Below are 12,998 nucleotides of genomic sequence, written 5' to 3' on the forward strand. Positions count from 1 at the left end.
TCGGAACTTCAAACCCTAGCTGCACACGCCAAGACCACAGAAGCGTAGAGACCACACAGCCACTACACCACTACGCACGGGCCGGCCAGAACCTAAACCGCCTTCCCTGAACGAGAATCACTCTTTTGACCAACGGCAAGACCCCAAGCCGCAGTGAAAGGAGGCCTCTTAACACCACTCCACGTCGAAGGACAATCTTCGAATAATACACTGAGAAACAGGAGGAGAGAGCCCGACGAAACTCCATGCGCCTACAACCCGAAAGCTTCCGGAGAGATCTACAAATTAAAACCGAGAACCCTCCGAAGCCAAACCCAAAAAATCCGACTCCGCCTCCCCACGCCGTCACCGCCTCACCAGAACTACAGAGCGAAGACAGCCAGCCACGGATCCAAACCTCCCCGGAGCAGATCTAGATACCCCGTGGCGGAGCTCCTTCCACAGCACTAAGTATCTCGACGGATGAGAGGGAAAGGGCAAAACGGAGCAAACAGCAAAGAGGGAGAGGAGAGGAGTAAGCCTCCGACGACCACGCGCCCGAAGGACGGCCGCCGGAGCAGATCAGAGCAGCTTGGAGAAAAGAAAGGTTGTGGCTTTTTGTTTTAAGAGAGAGAGCGCTGTACATGTTGGTATTATGCTTACACCGAACGACTCCAAAACACAGAGGCCCTGTTCGTTTGTACATCTGGAAGATGAATCCAGATGGTCCATCTAGATGTTTTATCCAAGATGTTTCATCTAGCTGTTGTTCGTTTCTTCATTTCGTCCATGCATCCAGATGATTCATCTGGATGCAACTATGTTCGTTTTTTTAACTTGCATCTGCATCCAGGTGGACTTGTTAATAAAATGACTAAAATATTTTTTTTTATGTTTCAGAGGAAAATAGTATTTTTACTGTTTTGGCGGAAAATACGTTTTATGAGTTTAGCAGAAAATACGTTTTTGCGGTTTTGGTGGGAAAAGTACATTTTGCGGTTTTGGTGGGAAAAGTACATTTTGCGGTTTTGGCGGAAAATGAGTTTTTGACAAAAAAGTGCGTTTTGCGGGTTTGACAGGATTTTTTTTTGCGGTTTTGGCGGAAAAATGTGTTTTCCGGTTTTCAGCGGGAAAATGGGGTTTCCTAGTTTTCGCGGAAAAATGCATTTTTCCGGTTTTCGCGGAAAAATGTGTTTTCCGATTTTGGCGGGAAAAAGTGTATTCCGGTTTTGGCGGAAAAATGTGTTATTACGGTTTTGGCGGAAAATGCGTTTTTCCAGTTTTGGCGGAAAAATGCGTTTTTCCGGTGTCGGCAGAAAATGCATTTTTCGGTTTTTGCAGGAAAATTGCGTTTTTCCGATTTTCGTGCAAAAATACGTTTTTCGGTTTTGGTGGTAAAAATGCTTTCCCGGTTTCGGCGGGAAAATAAGTTTTCCGGTTTTGGCGGAAAATGCATTTTCCAGTTTTGGCGGGAAAATACACTTTTCTGGTTTTGGCGGCAAAATGCATTTTTCAGGTTTCGGGGAAAAAATGTATTTTCCGGTTTTCGTGGGAAAATGTGATTTCCGGTTTTGGTGGGAAAATACGTTTGTTAGGTTTTGGCGGAAAAATGTGTTTTTCGGGTTTGGCGGGAAAAGCGTTTTTTCCGGTTTCAGCGGAAAAATGCATTTTCTGGTGTTCGCGGAAAAATTGTGTGTTTTCTCGTTTTCACGGGAAAATTGCGTTTTTCTAGTTTCGGCGGGAAATGCTTTTTTTTTTTGCTGTTTTGGCCGGAAAATGCTTTGGGGGGGATTTTGGCGGGAATATGCATTTTTGGGTTTTGGCGGAAAAATGCATTATTTCGGTTTTGGTGGGAAAATATGTGTTTTCCGGTTTTGACTGAAAAATGTGGTTTTACTGGTTTGACCGAAAATTGTGTATTTTATGGAAATATGCATTTTACGTTTTGTGAGGAAAAACGCATTTTGCGGTTTTGGCGGAAAAGTGTGTTTTTCAGTTTTTGCGGGAAAATTTATTTTTCGGTTATGGCGAAAAAATATATTTGCAAAAAAATAAAATTTACGGTTTGAAAATAACATTTTGATTTTAAAATGTCATTTTTGTCATTCATCATTTTGGACTGAACTAGATGCATCTGCATCTGCATCCATATGCACCATCAAGACTCACCTTCATTTGGGTGAGAATTTGAGATGCGTTTTTAAAAATTCAGCTGGATGATCCATCTAGATGTAGCATTATAATGCACAAAACGAATATTGATTTGCATCTTCACCCAGATGGATCACCTGGGTAAGCAAACGAACAGCACCAGAATAACACCAAACGACTCCAAAAAACTCTAAAACATATACTTTGATTGGATAAAAGATTCAAAACATAGATTATAAACTAGCAAAAACACCGTTAAATCACTTACTGAGAGGTTCATGTATGTGGTGGTGTCAATTGAGGAATCAAAGGATGTTGATGCGATCTCCATCAATGAGTTGCAGAGCACACTGGCAGTTCATTACCAGATGTTCAAAAAGGTGGACCGAGGAGAACAAGTCTTAAAGGTAACACACATAGAAGAGTATAGAAACAGATTAAGGCGGCCATGATGGAGAGGAAGGGGAAGAGGCCGAAACTTCCTTAGACAAGAAAATGTAAAGTGCTACAAATGTCACCGGCTCAGTCACTTCCAAAACGATTTTCCAAAGTGGGAAGAAGAAGCAAATTATGCTAGCTTCGATGAACATGAAGACATGTTGTTAATGGCATAAATGAAAATGATGGGGTTAAGAGGAAATCGACATCGACTTGAAAGAAAACAAAGAGATGATGTTGATGTCAAAAACTAAGAATAAAGAGGAAGCGAGAAAGAAGACGTGGTTCTTGGATTCAGGATGCTCCAACAATATGACAGGTTACAAAAATGTGTTCTTAACTCTTGATCTTGCCTTCAAGCATTCTGTCAAGCTCATGAACAATAAAAGTATGTACGTTACTGGAAAAAGAAACATCAAACTGAAGTTGAATGACACTGCATACATGATTAATGATGTGTACTATGTGCCAGAACTAAGCCTCGACAACTTCAAGAGAAGCAGCTATGCATCATCATATCATTTAAGAAGGTAGTTGCAAGATCAATCACAATGACAAAGGTCTGATTCCAGAAATAATTCAATTATCCAATTATTTAGATTATCCGGGTTGTTAATTCAAATCTAGCATTAAAAATGTTAATGTTTTGATCTAGGTTCAAGTTGTTCTTAGTTCAACATCGATCGCGACTTGATTAATAGATTGAATCTATCTAGATCCAAACAAGTGAAACAAGAATCAACAGGAGCAAACACAAGATTTTTTTACCCAGTCTTCATTTTCTAATGACTGGCGTGAGAACCAAACTCTCATGCTCTTCACTATTTGATCGATGTGATACAATAGTGTTGATATCAAAACCTGATATTGTTTGTTCTTTGTGCAGCTGATACCAAAACCGAACGTTGGACCCTCTTTGCAATGACCCAGCTAGCAAGCTCGTTTTCGAGCTTAATATGACTTGTGGGCTATAACCCATCCCTCTCATTTTCGTCTTATAACTCGTAGGCCCAGTAACCGGCCCGGACCTAAATGACGCAGCTTCAAAAAAGAATCTCTAAACATAACAAGTGATCTATTTAAACATAACCAATGAAGCACAAATCATCTTCTGAATAGATATCATAAGAAGATTATGAGTAAAACTATAGAAAAATACATAGAATCAAAGCTTTAGACATTTATTTGTAAGTTTGGATTGGTTCTTATCAGGTCCTTTTTAATTTATTCATCGGTTCTTTTAGGATTCGATTATTTTGGGTAGAGGTTGGATAGAGGAGTCTATCCATAAAATTTTAGCTCAGTTTATCTAAGGTCGCTTCCGCTTTGGATTTCGGGGGTCTCTGTAATAAATGCACGGGCTAATATCAAGCCATCACAACTACGAAACTTCTTTTTTGATAGTTAAGGAATCAAATGCTCCGGTACTCTTAACTGGAAATAAAATTCTCAGATACTTCCCATCTATAATTTATTTCAAATTTTTTTATTTTTAATTCAAAATCTGATAAAAGACCCAATATATCCATTATGAATCCACTTAGTTATGCAACATGCCACCAAAACTAATTTTCTCTCTTATCTCTTGAGATCTAGATTTTTTTTCTTTTCATTCTTCACTTTTCTTTCTTTCTCTCTTCTCTTTTTTTTCTCTCTCTTCTCTATCATTCTTTCATTTTCATTTTCATTTGTTATGCTTTTCCTTTTGTTCTTCTTTTAATCATTTCTTCTTCTTCTTCTTCTTCTTCTTCTTCTTCTTCTTCTTCTTCTTCTTCTTCTTCTTCTTCTTCTTCTTCTTCTTCTTCTTCTTCTTCTTCTAATCCATTATTCCTAGAATCTGATATGTTTCTCCTGATTTGTTGTTCTTTGTCCGTAATTTTAAGGGTTTTTTTCGAATCTCATATGTTTTCCTCTTTCTTGATTTATTGTTCTTTGTTCGCGATTTAAGGCTCTTCTCTCTCTCTCTCTCTCTCTCTCTCTCTCTCTCTCTCTCTCTCTCTCTCTCTCTCTCTCTCTCTCTCTCTCTCTCTCTCTCTCTCTCTAGATTTGGCATGCTACAAGAAAATATGAGAAATGTAAAAGTAAAACTTCAACCCTGAAACGAAGTTTTACCTAGTTATACAATCATTCAATGACAACTTTATAAAACTATAGAACTTGGTTAAACCAGATACAAAGTTTTACAAAGTTGTACTTCGACAATGGTACAACTTAGTAAAATTTTGTACAATTGTTTAAATAAAACTTTATGTTAGATTCGGGTTTATTATGGGCTTCCAAGTCAAAACTAATTGGCAATTATTGGATTGGTCCTAACCCTTTATATATTACTTAATGTCCCATTAATTTTTCAATGTGGGATACATATCCCTTAATACCCCTCCTCGAGATGATGGCTCTTATCGGTTAGAAATCTCGGAAACTTTTTAAGACAGTTATACTCGGTCGAGGAGTCAATTACGACCTATATACCCGGTCGGGTAGGGTTAATATTAATTAGGAGTTTAACTTATTAGGATCTGGGCTCTGATACCATGTTAGATTCGAGTTTATTATGAGCTTCCAACTTAAAAACCAATTGGTAATTAATGGATTGGTCCTAACCCTTTATATATTACTTAATGTCTCATTGATTTTTCAATGTGCGATACATATTCCTTAATACTTTGTAAAACTGCAGAAGGTATAAACTGTAAAACTTTGTAAAACTGTAAAGTTGTAAAACTTGGTAAAACTGTAGAAATTGGTAAAGATCGACATCGATTATTGAATGAAAGTAAGAGTAGGCAAGAATTGTTTTTGGATCATTAAAAGATTATTTGAGATTTTTTCTCACAGTTAAGTAGGTTTGATGAATTAGTTATGTGCCAGCCCAATAAGAACAAATGAGCCGGAGAATAAAAGGGCCCACAATTTAAAGTCAACAAAGGTCTTTAAATAAGCAATTAAACGAGGAAACTAATTTCGCGCTCTCTCCTGATCTCACTATCTCGTTTCAAACTTGCTGTTTCTCAAACTCTCTCTCTCTCTCTCTCTCTCTTTCTTTCTTTCATCTCCAAGAACGTCATTTCAGATCGAATCCGTCTTGTTCCCTATCCTGGCGAGAAACATGGATCCTTTCAATCCATACGTAAGATATGATCGATCCAAGAATCTTCATGAACCCTTTCCGTTGATTGATCGATTGATTACATCAAATGTGTTTCTTCTTTCTTTTCTCAGCGTGCGGTTGGTAACAAAGTCAAGGAATGCATTGACAAGTACCTGATGAGTAAGGAAGAAACTGAGAGATATCTAGAGGATCAGCAAGGAATCACACGTCAAGATACCAACATGGGTACGTTAATTAAACTTCAATGCTTCTCCTTTCAGGGCTTCATGAGTAATTCGAATCTTTATTTTGTGTAGCCTGGATTATTCTTGAACGAATGCATCCAGATTTATTCACATCATACTATGCAAGAATCCATGAGCGCAATGCGAGGACCCGTGATCGCGTTTCATCAAGTACGCAAATAGCGTTTCTTGTCACACAAGTTTCTTTCTTTTTGATAAAGAAAATCATTTTTTTTTGTTTTTTTTTTGTTTAATTCTCCTGTGATTGTTGCGTAGCTTCAACACGAGAGAGAGCTTCAGCTATACTGGAAGGGCAAGAGCAACAACGTCTATCTCCTGCCCGCCGCTGTAAATAGACTTGTCCTTGTTCTTTGAGTTTCTGATCACTTGAAGAGTATGTTCATTGACATTGTCTTTGCTTGTGTTGTTAGCATTGTTGCCTGATTTAAATGTTCCTGATGCATCACCACAAGAAGCTAATGTTGTTTATCCTACAAGTCAAGCGGGAACTTCCGTAGCTTCTAATGCTTTGGGCCAGATTATCAAACTACTGTCTGATGGTCATGGACTTGGTCCACATCCTTCTGCTACGGGACCCTTGAAGAGAAAGCAAGTTGGTGGTGAGAATGAAGAGAGAGGCGAAAATGAAGAAGGAGAGAAACTGAAAGAGAATGAGAGAGATGGCAATAATGAAGAGGCAGAGAAGCAGATCATGGAGAAAGAGGAATGTAACGATGAAGAAGCAGAGAAGCCAAAGGAGAAAGAGGAAGGTAACGATGAAAAACTGCAGAAGAATGAGGAAGGTGACAATGAAGGACTGCAGAAGAAAAACGAAGGTGACAATGAAGAATTGCAAGAAGCTGCATGATCAGAATCTAGAAAGGTCACAAACGCATGGACAGTTCTTATATTAGCGTAGTTTTTTTATTTACAGAATATATTGCAGAGGACACAAACCTGTTAGTATGATTTCTTTCTTTCTTATTGTCATCATAGACACTACAGTTAGCTATTGCCAGAATATATTGTAGAGACATGCTGGTATGATGCTTAAACATTGGGGATAAGAAATGTTATTTGTTTCTTGTTGGTTTTGTTGAGGCTTTGTCTTGTTGGTCTTAGACCCACATCTATGTTTCATTCAATCCATTTATTTATTTTTCTTTGTGGCGAAATACAACAAATAAAACAAAGCCCAAGTGTCGCTTAAGAAGAACAGAAATCCAAAAAGGTTTAGGGACTTGTTGAGCTTATTCCATTTCTCAGACGTCTTCCGGATTGTTGTCGTTGCTGTTGTATCTACATAGCCTCCAAAGCTTTGAACTAATAACTTAATGCTCAAATGATCAACAAAATGTACATAATATAACCAAAACCATTTTCCGTTTCTCATATATTCAGCTGCAGAGTAAGGAACTAAGCTGGAATCTGTAGAAGCCTCCCCTAGTAAATGTTGGGGATGGATTTAACCCATCCACAAAGCCCATCGAACAAAGGGCCCAATCCAGCAGATCGAGTCAACCTCGGCTCGGAAGCCGATTCTCGGGGTATCGGCTTAGCCAGGAAACGCTGTTAGTCGAAGCAGAGAGCAAGCGAAGCGAGGTTGATCGACTGAACGGCTCGGAGCGAGCATCTCATAATCAGGCCCGAAGGGCCGACAAAGCCCAATCAGTAAAAAGAGATTAGGTTAAGGTAATCGAACAGAGTATAAAAGGAGAGGAAAGCAAAGGAGAAAGGCATCGACACTTAGCTACACAAACTTAGCGGCGAGATTAGGGTTTATCATCCGTACAATCATCTCTCTGCTATTTGTACTTTTCCGGTTTAAGCTCTCACGAGCTCCGGCCTGCTTTTACTTTCTCCACCTTTGTAACATCATCTCGAAATCTAATAAACGCCTCTGTTCGACCCATTTTTAGTATTGTTTACTTCACCGAGACCAAACTCACCTTAAACAATTGGCGCCCACCGTGGGGCAGAACAGACCTAGCGTTTCTAGACCGATATGACCACCGGAGGTACGAACCCTGATACCTCCGGAGAGGAGCCGGCACTCACGCCTCCTCCCCTCCTCTCGTCGGAGTTCATGAGTTCAGTCATAGCCCGACTTGCTCATCAAGAAGAAGTTCAGAAGACGACGAACGATCAACTCGCCGCTATCGTAGCTGCTCTTAGCGCCTCCACCGGTAACTCTCAACCGCTTCGTCGTCACCTTTTCAATACAAACCCCCCTACTCCGGTGGAAGGACGATCGACGAACCCAGTCGATCCTACTCTCCAACTCGCGGAAACCCTAGCCGCCGATGTTTTTCCTACAACGTCAGATCCATCGACCGTCCGAGAACTCGCCGAGCTTAAACTAAATTTCCAACAAATGAGTTCAAGGATCCACCAAGCAACGAGCGCAGTACCCGAGATTGACAGTGTCATCGCATCAACATCGCGTACTCCTTTCACCGAGGAACTGACGGAGGTTAAACTCCGAAAGATGGACAAGTTGCGTCTTCCAGAGTACAAACCAGGAGGAGATCCCGTCGAGCATTTGACAGCCTTCAATATTGCGGTAGCAAGGGCCAGACTTGCCCCCGACGAAAGAGACGCGGGATACTGCCAACTCTTCATTGAAACACTCAACGAGCAAGCCTTAACCTGGTTCTCAGGACTCGAAGAGAATTCAATTAGAAGCTTCAAAGAGCTCTCCTCGGCCTTCCTCAAGACTTACATCATGTTCACCAAGCGCGAAGCAACGGCTTCGACCCTCTGGAACCTCAAGCAAACGAAGGACCAGAATCTTCGTGATTACATGGAGCGCTTTAAATCCGTCGTGTCAAGGATCAACATCCCAGACCACATTGCCGTTGATGCCTTGAGGAATAATCTCCTTGTGGAATGTAAGTTCCGAGAAGATCTTTATCGATGCACCGCCACGACGCTGCAAGATGCCGTTGCTCGTTCCCACAACTTCATTCGCATGGAAGAAGACACTAAAGCCATCTTGAGCAAGCACAACCCGGCGAAGCAATCAGCTCCTAAGAGCGCCGTCACGGCTCACGTCGAACCCCGTCAGCACGCCCCAAGCGATAAAAATAACCGAAAGAACGGTCTCCTTTACGTTGTTGACGAAAACGGGAAGAAGTGGAACACCTTTCATCGGGAAACGGATCCTCCAAGCGAATCCCCCCGAGCAACCGCCCCAGCCACGGTCGCCCAGGTCGATTCGGCAGCGGGATCTTCCCGGACCCCACCAGGGCTTACTAAATCGTGCAAACTCCACGGTGTAAAAGGCCACGACACTTCAGAATGCAAAACACTTTTCGCGCAATTCCTCTCCTCACTTGAAAGCGGTGAAATCAAGATTCCTCCTCCGAAGCCAAGAAGCGAGAACAGTTGGAGCAGAAACAAGGACAGGAAAAATCAGCGAAAAAATCCGGCGAGACCGCGCCAAGACGACCAAAAGCCAAGGAATGCCGAGCAAATCCCACACCCAAACGACGATGGTGACGCCTCGGCCGACGAAGATCCGCCGGCAGCCAGACAAAGGATTGAAGTTATTCGCGCCCAACCGGAGTCTTCATCAGACGAAGAGAGCGATCTCGAGGAAACCCTCGACCCATTAGACTTGCGCGTACTTCTCAAACGAAAGACCACGGCGACGAACGACAAGACTCCCGGATCTTCCGATCTCCGAGCCGAGCTCAACGCCAAAAGAAGTAAGCGTTCGCTGAGCCCAGGATCTTCGCTGGCAACTACCGACGGTAACCATATCGTCGACCTACGAGATCAACTTAACGCGCGAGTCGGTGATCTGCGTACAAAGCTAGATCACAAAAAAGCCGGGCCGCCGAAAGAAAGCGAAGACCTCAGAGCTCTTCTCACCAGGAAGCAATCGAATACCAGGCCGCGGATCAACGTGATTATGGGAGGATCTCCACCGTGCGGGGATTCTGTACGAGCGGTCAAAGATCACCGACGAATGGTGGATACCTCGCAGCGCTGGCCACAGAAGTCCCCAGCTGATCCTCCAATCTCTTTCTCGACCGAAGACCTTCTCGGAGTAAACTTTCCTCACAACGACCCTCTTCTCGTCGTTTTAGCTATTGACAAATATGACGTCACCAAAGTGCTGATCGATACCGGAAGCTCGGTCGATATCATCTTTCGCGAAACTCTCGAAAAAATGGGAATCGACTTAAAAGACGTGAAGCCATCTTCCAGAACTCTCACCGGCTTCAACGGCTCCTCTGAAGTGATCATGGGAACTATTCGTCTCTCGGTACAAGCTGAGGGAGTAGCTCGGATGGTCAAGTTTTCGGTAGTCAGCACCAAGGCTCCCTACCACGTGATACTAGGCACCCCATGGCTATACTCCATGCGAGCAATCGCATCAACGTATCTTCAGTGCGTTAAATTCCCGGGAATGGACGGTACGGTTAAGACAGTAAGAGGAGATCAACGGGCTGAGCGAGATCTCCTAATCGCCACGGTCAAATTGCAGCGATCTCAATCACTAGTCAACTCGATCTCCCCTCCTGTAAGCAAGATCTGCCCACAAAAAGAAGAGGTGCTCGAAGTCCCATTCGACGAATCGGATCCAAGTAAAGTGCTACGAGTAGGCGCTTATTTGTCGGACGAGATGCAGCGCACTATCACGGATTTCTTGAAGCAAAACTTATCTACCTTTGCTTGGTCGATGACCGACATGAAGGGAATCGACCCGTCCATCACAACTCACGAGCTAAACGTAGACCCAAACATCAAGCCCATTCGACAGAAGAGACGAAAGCTGGGTCCCGAAAGATCCAAAGCAGTTGTTGAGGAAGTCGAGCGATTATTAAGCGCGGGCTCGATAGCAGAAGTTCGTTACCCGGAGTGGCTTGCTAACCCAGTCGTTGTCAAGAAGAAGAACGGCAAGTGGCGCATGTGCGTCGATTTTACTGACCTCAACAAAGCTTGCCCGAAAGACAGCTATCCGCTTCCGAACATCGACAGGCTTGTCGAATCAACTGCCGGCAATGAAATGCTCACGTTTATGGACGCTTTCTCGGGATACAACCAGATCATGATGCATCCTGATGACCGAGAGAAGACGTCGTTCATAACCGATCGAGGAACGTACTGCTACAAAGTAATGCCCTTCGGGTTGAAGAATGCCGGTGCGACATACCAACGGCTTGTCAATCGCATGTTCGCCAAACAGCTCGGTACAACGATGGAAGTCTACATTGATGACATGCTTGTCAAATCAATCCGAGCAGAGGACCACCTGGTGCATTTACGGGAGTGTTTCGACATCCTAAACGCGTACAAGATGAAGCTAAACCCGGCCAAATGCACCTTCGGCGTATCGTCCGGAGAATTCCTAGGCTACATAGTGACGCAGCGAGGGATCGAAGCGAACCCCAAGCAAATATCAGCTGTGCTCGATCTACCCAGTCCAAGAAACTGCCGAGAAGTCCAGCGACTGACAGGCCGAATTGCAGCACTAAATCGTTTCATTTCCCGGTCAACCGATAAATGTCTCCCTTTTTATGATCTCCTCCGAGGAAACAAAAAATTCGTCTGGGACGATAAATGTGAGGAGGCTTTTGGTCAGCTCAAACGTTACCTGACGACCCCCCCTATCCTGGCGAAACCAGATATAGGCGACGTTTTATCCCTCTACATTGCGGTCTCGTCCGCCGCGGTCAGCAGCGTGCTAATCAAGGAGGACCGAGGAGAACAACGACCTGTTTTCTACATGAGCAGGAGGATGACTGGACCAGAAACCCGGTACCCGACACTTGAAAAGATGGCCCTGGCCGTCGTCGAATCAGCGAGGAAACTCCGCCCATATTTCCAATCACATTCGGTAGAAGTTCTAACCGACCAGCCGCTCAGAACCGTCCTGCAAAACACGAACAGAGCCGGCCGTCTTACCAAATGGGCAATCGAACTCGGAGAGCTCGACATCACCTATAAGTGCAGAACCGCTGCTAAGGCTCAAGTCCTCGCCGATTTTCTCGTGGAGTTATCTCCGGAACTCGCTCAAGATCTGGAAACCTCGGATTCAACATGGATCCTGCATGTCGACGGTTCCTCGACAAACAAAGGCTCTGGAGCAGGAGTTCAGCTTCAATCCCCATCGGGAGAGCTCATACGACAGTCGTTCAGCTTCGGTTTCCCAGCATCAAACAACGAAGCAGAGTACGAGTCACTCATCGCAGGCCTTCGCCTCGCCAAAGCAGTCAAGGCTAAGCGACTCAGTGCATACTGCGACTCACAGCTCGTCGCCAGTCAGTTCAGCGGCGATTACGATGCGCGCAACGACAGAATGGATGCTTATCTCCAAGTCGTACAAGCATTGGCTAAAGAGTTCGAATTCTTCGAGCTCACCAAGGTTCCTCGTGGAGAAAACGTCTGTGCGGATGCGCTAGCAGCACTCGGAAGCAAGCTACGCGATCAAGTCAAGAGAACTATTCCAATCCACCGAATCGAGAAACCAAGCATCGACATCTCGACGGAGTCAGCTAACTTCGTCACCACAGAACCCGAAACAACGCCCTTATCAGAGACCAACGACGACTCCGAGATGATAGACCAAGATCAGCTACTACCCGACTGGAGGACTGAATTCATCCAATATCTCACCACGGGCACACTTCCAACGGATAAATGGGCCGCAAGACGATTAAAGAGGCGCAGCGCGCACTATGTTGTCATGGAAGAAGAACTCCACCGAGTAACGGCTAACAAGGTCCTCCTGAAATGCATTTTTGCCGAGCAAACGCAGCTAGTAATGGCGGAGACTCACGAAGGAGCAGGTGGAAACCATTCTGGAGGTCGGTCACTTGCCCTGAAGATTCGGAACTTGGGATTTTTCTGGCCAACTATGAATACCGACTGCGAAGCATATGCCCGGCGATGCGACAAATGCCAACGACACGCTCCGAGTATCCACAGTCCAACCGAGCTACTGCGAACTTCCGCAGCACCTTACCCATTCATGCGATGGGGGATGGATATCATCGGACCAATGCCGAATTCTCGCCAACGTCGCTTCGTGCTGGTATTGACCGACTATTTCACCAAATGGATTGAAGCAGAAGCCTTCGCTC

The 12,998-nt window shown here is 44.0% G+C and overlaps 2 protein-coding genes across 2 annotated transcripts; both read left to right on the plus strand.

The window, feature by feature from the left end:
- The first annotated feature begins 1,025 nt into the window (after window positions 1-1,025).
- LOC103853799 (YTH domain-containing protein 1) lies at window positions 1,026-6,987 on the plus strand. The gene is made up of 5 exons (XM_009130708.3): window positions 1,026-5,698; window positions 5,791-5,905; window positions 5,977-6,075; window positions 6,181-6,252; window positions 6,336-6,987. The coding sequence occupies exons 1-5, from the start codon at window positions 5,678-5,680 to the stop codon at window positions 6,770-6,772; spliced, it is 744 nt and encodes a 247-aa protein (XP_009128956.1). The 5' UTR covers window positions 1,026-5,677; the 3' UTR covers window positions 6,773-6,987.
- LOC117132002 lies at window positions 2,409-3,458 on the plus strand. Its single transcript, XM_033285284.1, has 3 exons — window positions 2,409-2,537; window positions 2,767-3,098; window positions 3,455-3,458. The coding sequence occupies exons 1-3, from the start codon at window positions 2,409-2,411 to the stop codon at window positions 3,456-3,458; spliced, it is 465 nt and encodes a 154-aa protein (XP_033141175.1).
- Window positions 6,988-12,998: the final 6,011 nt, after the last annotated feature.

The sequence above is a fragment of the Brassica rapa genome, chromosome A02 (assembly GCF_000309985.2).
Source record: "Brassica rapa cultivar Chiifu-401-42 chromosome A02, CAAS_Brap_v3.01, whole genome shotgun sequence".
Lineage (NCBI taxonomy): Eukaryota > Viridiplantae > Streptophyta > Magnoliopsida > Brassicales > Brassicaceae > Brassica > Brassica rapa.

Bases quoted from the DNA above. Each gene is read 5' to 3' on its own strand.
- LOC117132002 (XM_033285284.1), top strand. From the start codon at position 2,409: ATGTATGTGGTGGTGTCAATTGAGGAATCAAAGGATGTTGATGCGATC. The intron at 2,538-2,766 runs GTAACACACATA...TGGGGTTAAGAG, and splicing joins GAGGAGAACAAGTCTTAAAG to GAAATCGACATCGACTTGAA.
- LOC103853799 (XM_009130708.3), top strand. From the start codon at position 5,678: ATGGATCCTTTCAATCCATAC. The intron at 5,906-5,976 runs GTACGTTAATTA...TATTTTGTGTAG, and splicing joins ACGTCAAGATACCAACATGG to CCTGGATTATTCTTGAACGA. The intron at 6,253-6,335 runs GTAAATAGACTT...TTGTGTTGTTAG, and splicing joins TCTATCTCCTGCCCGCCGCT to CATTGTTGCCTGATTTAAAT.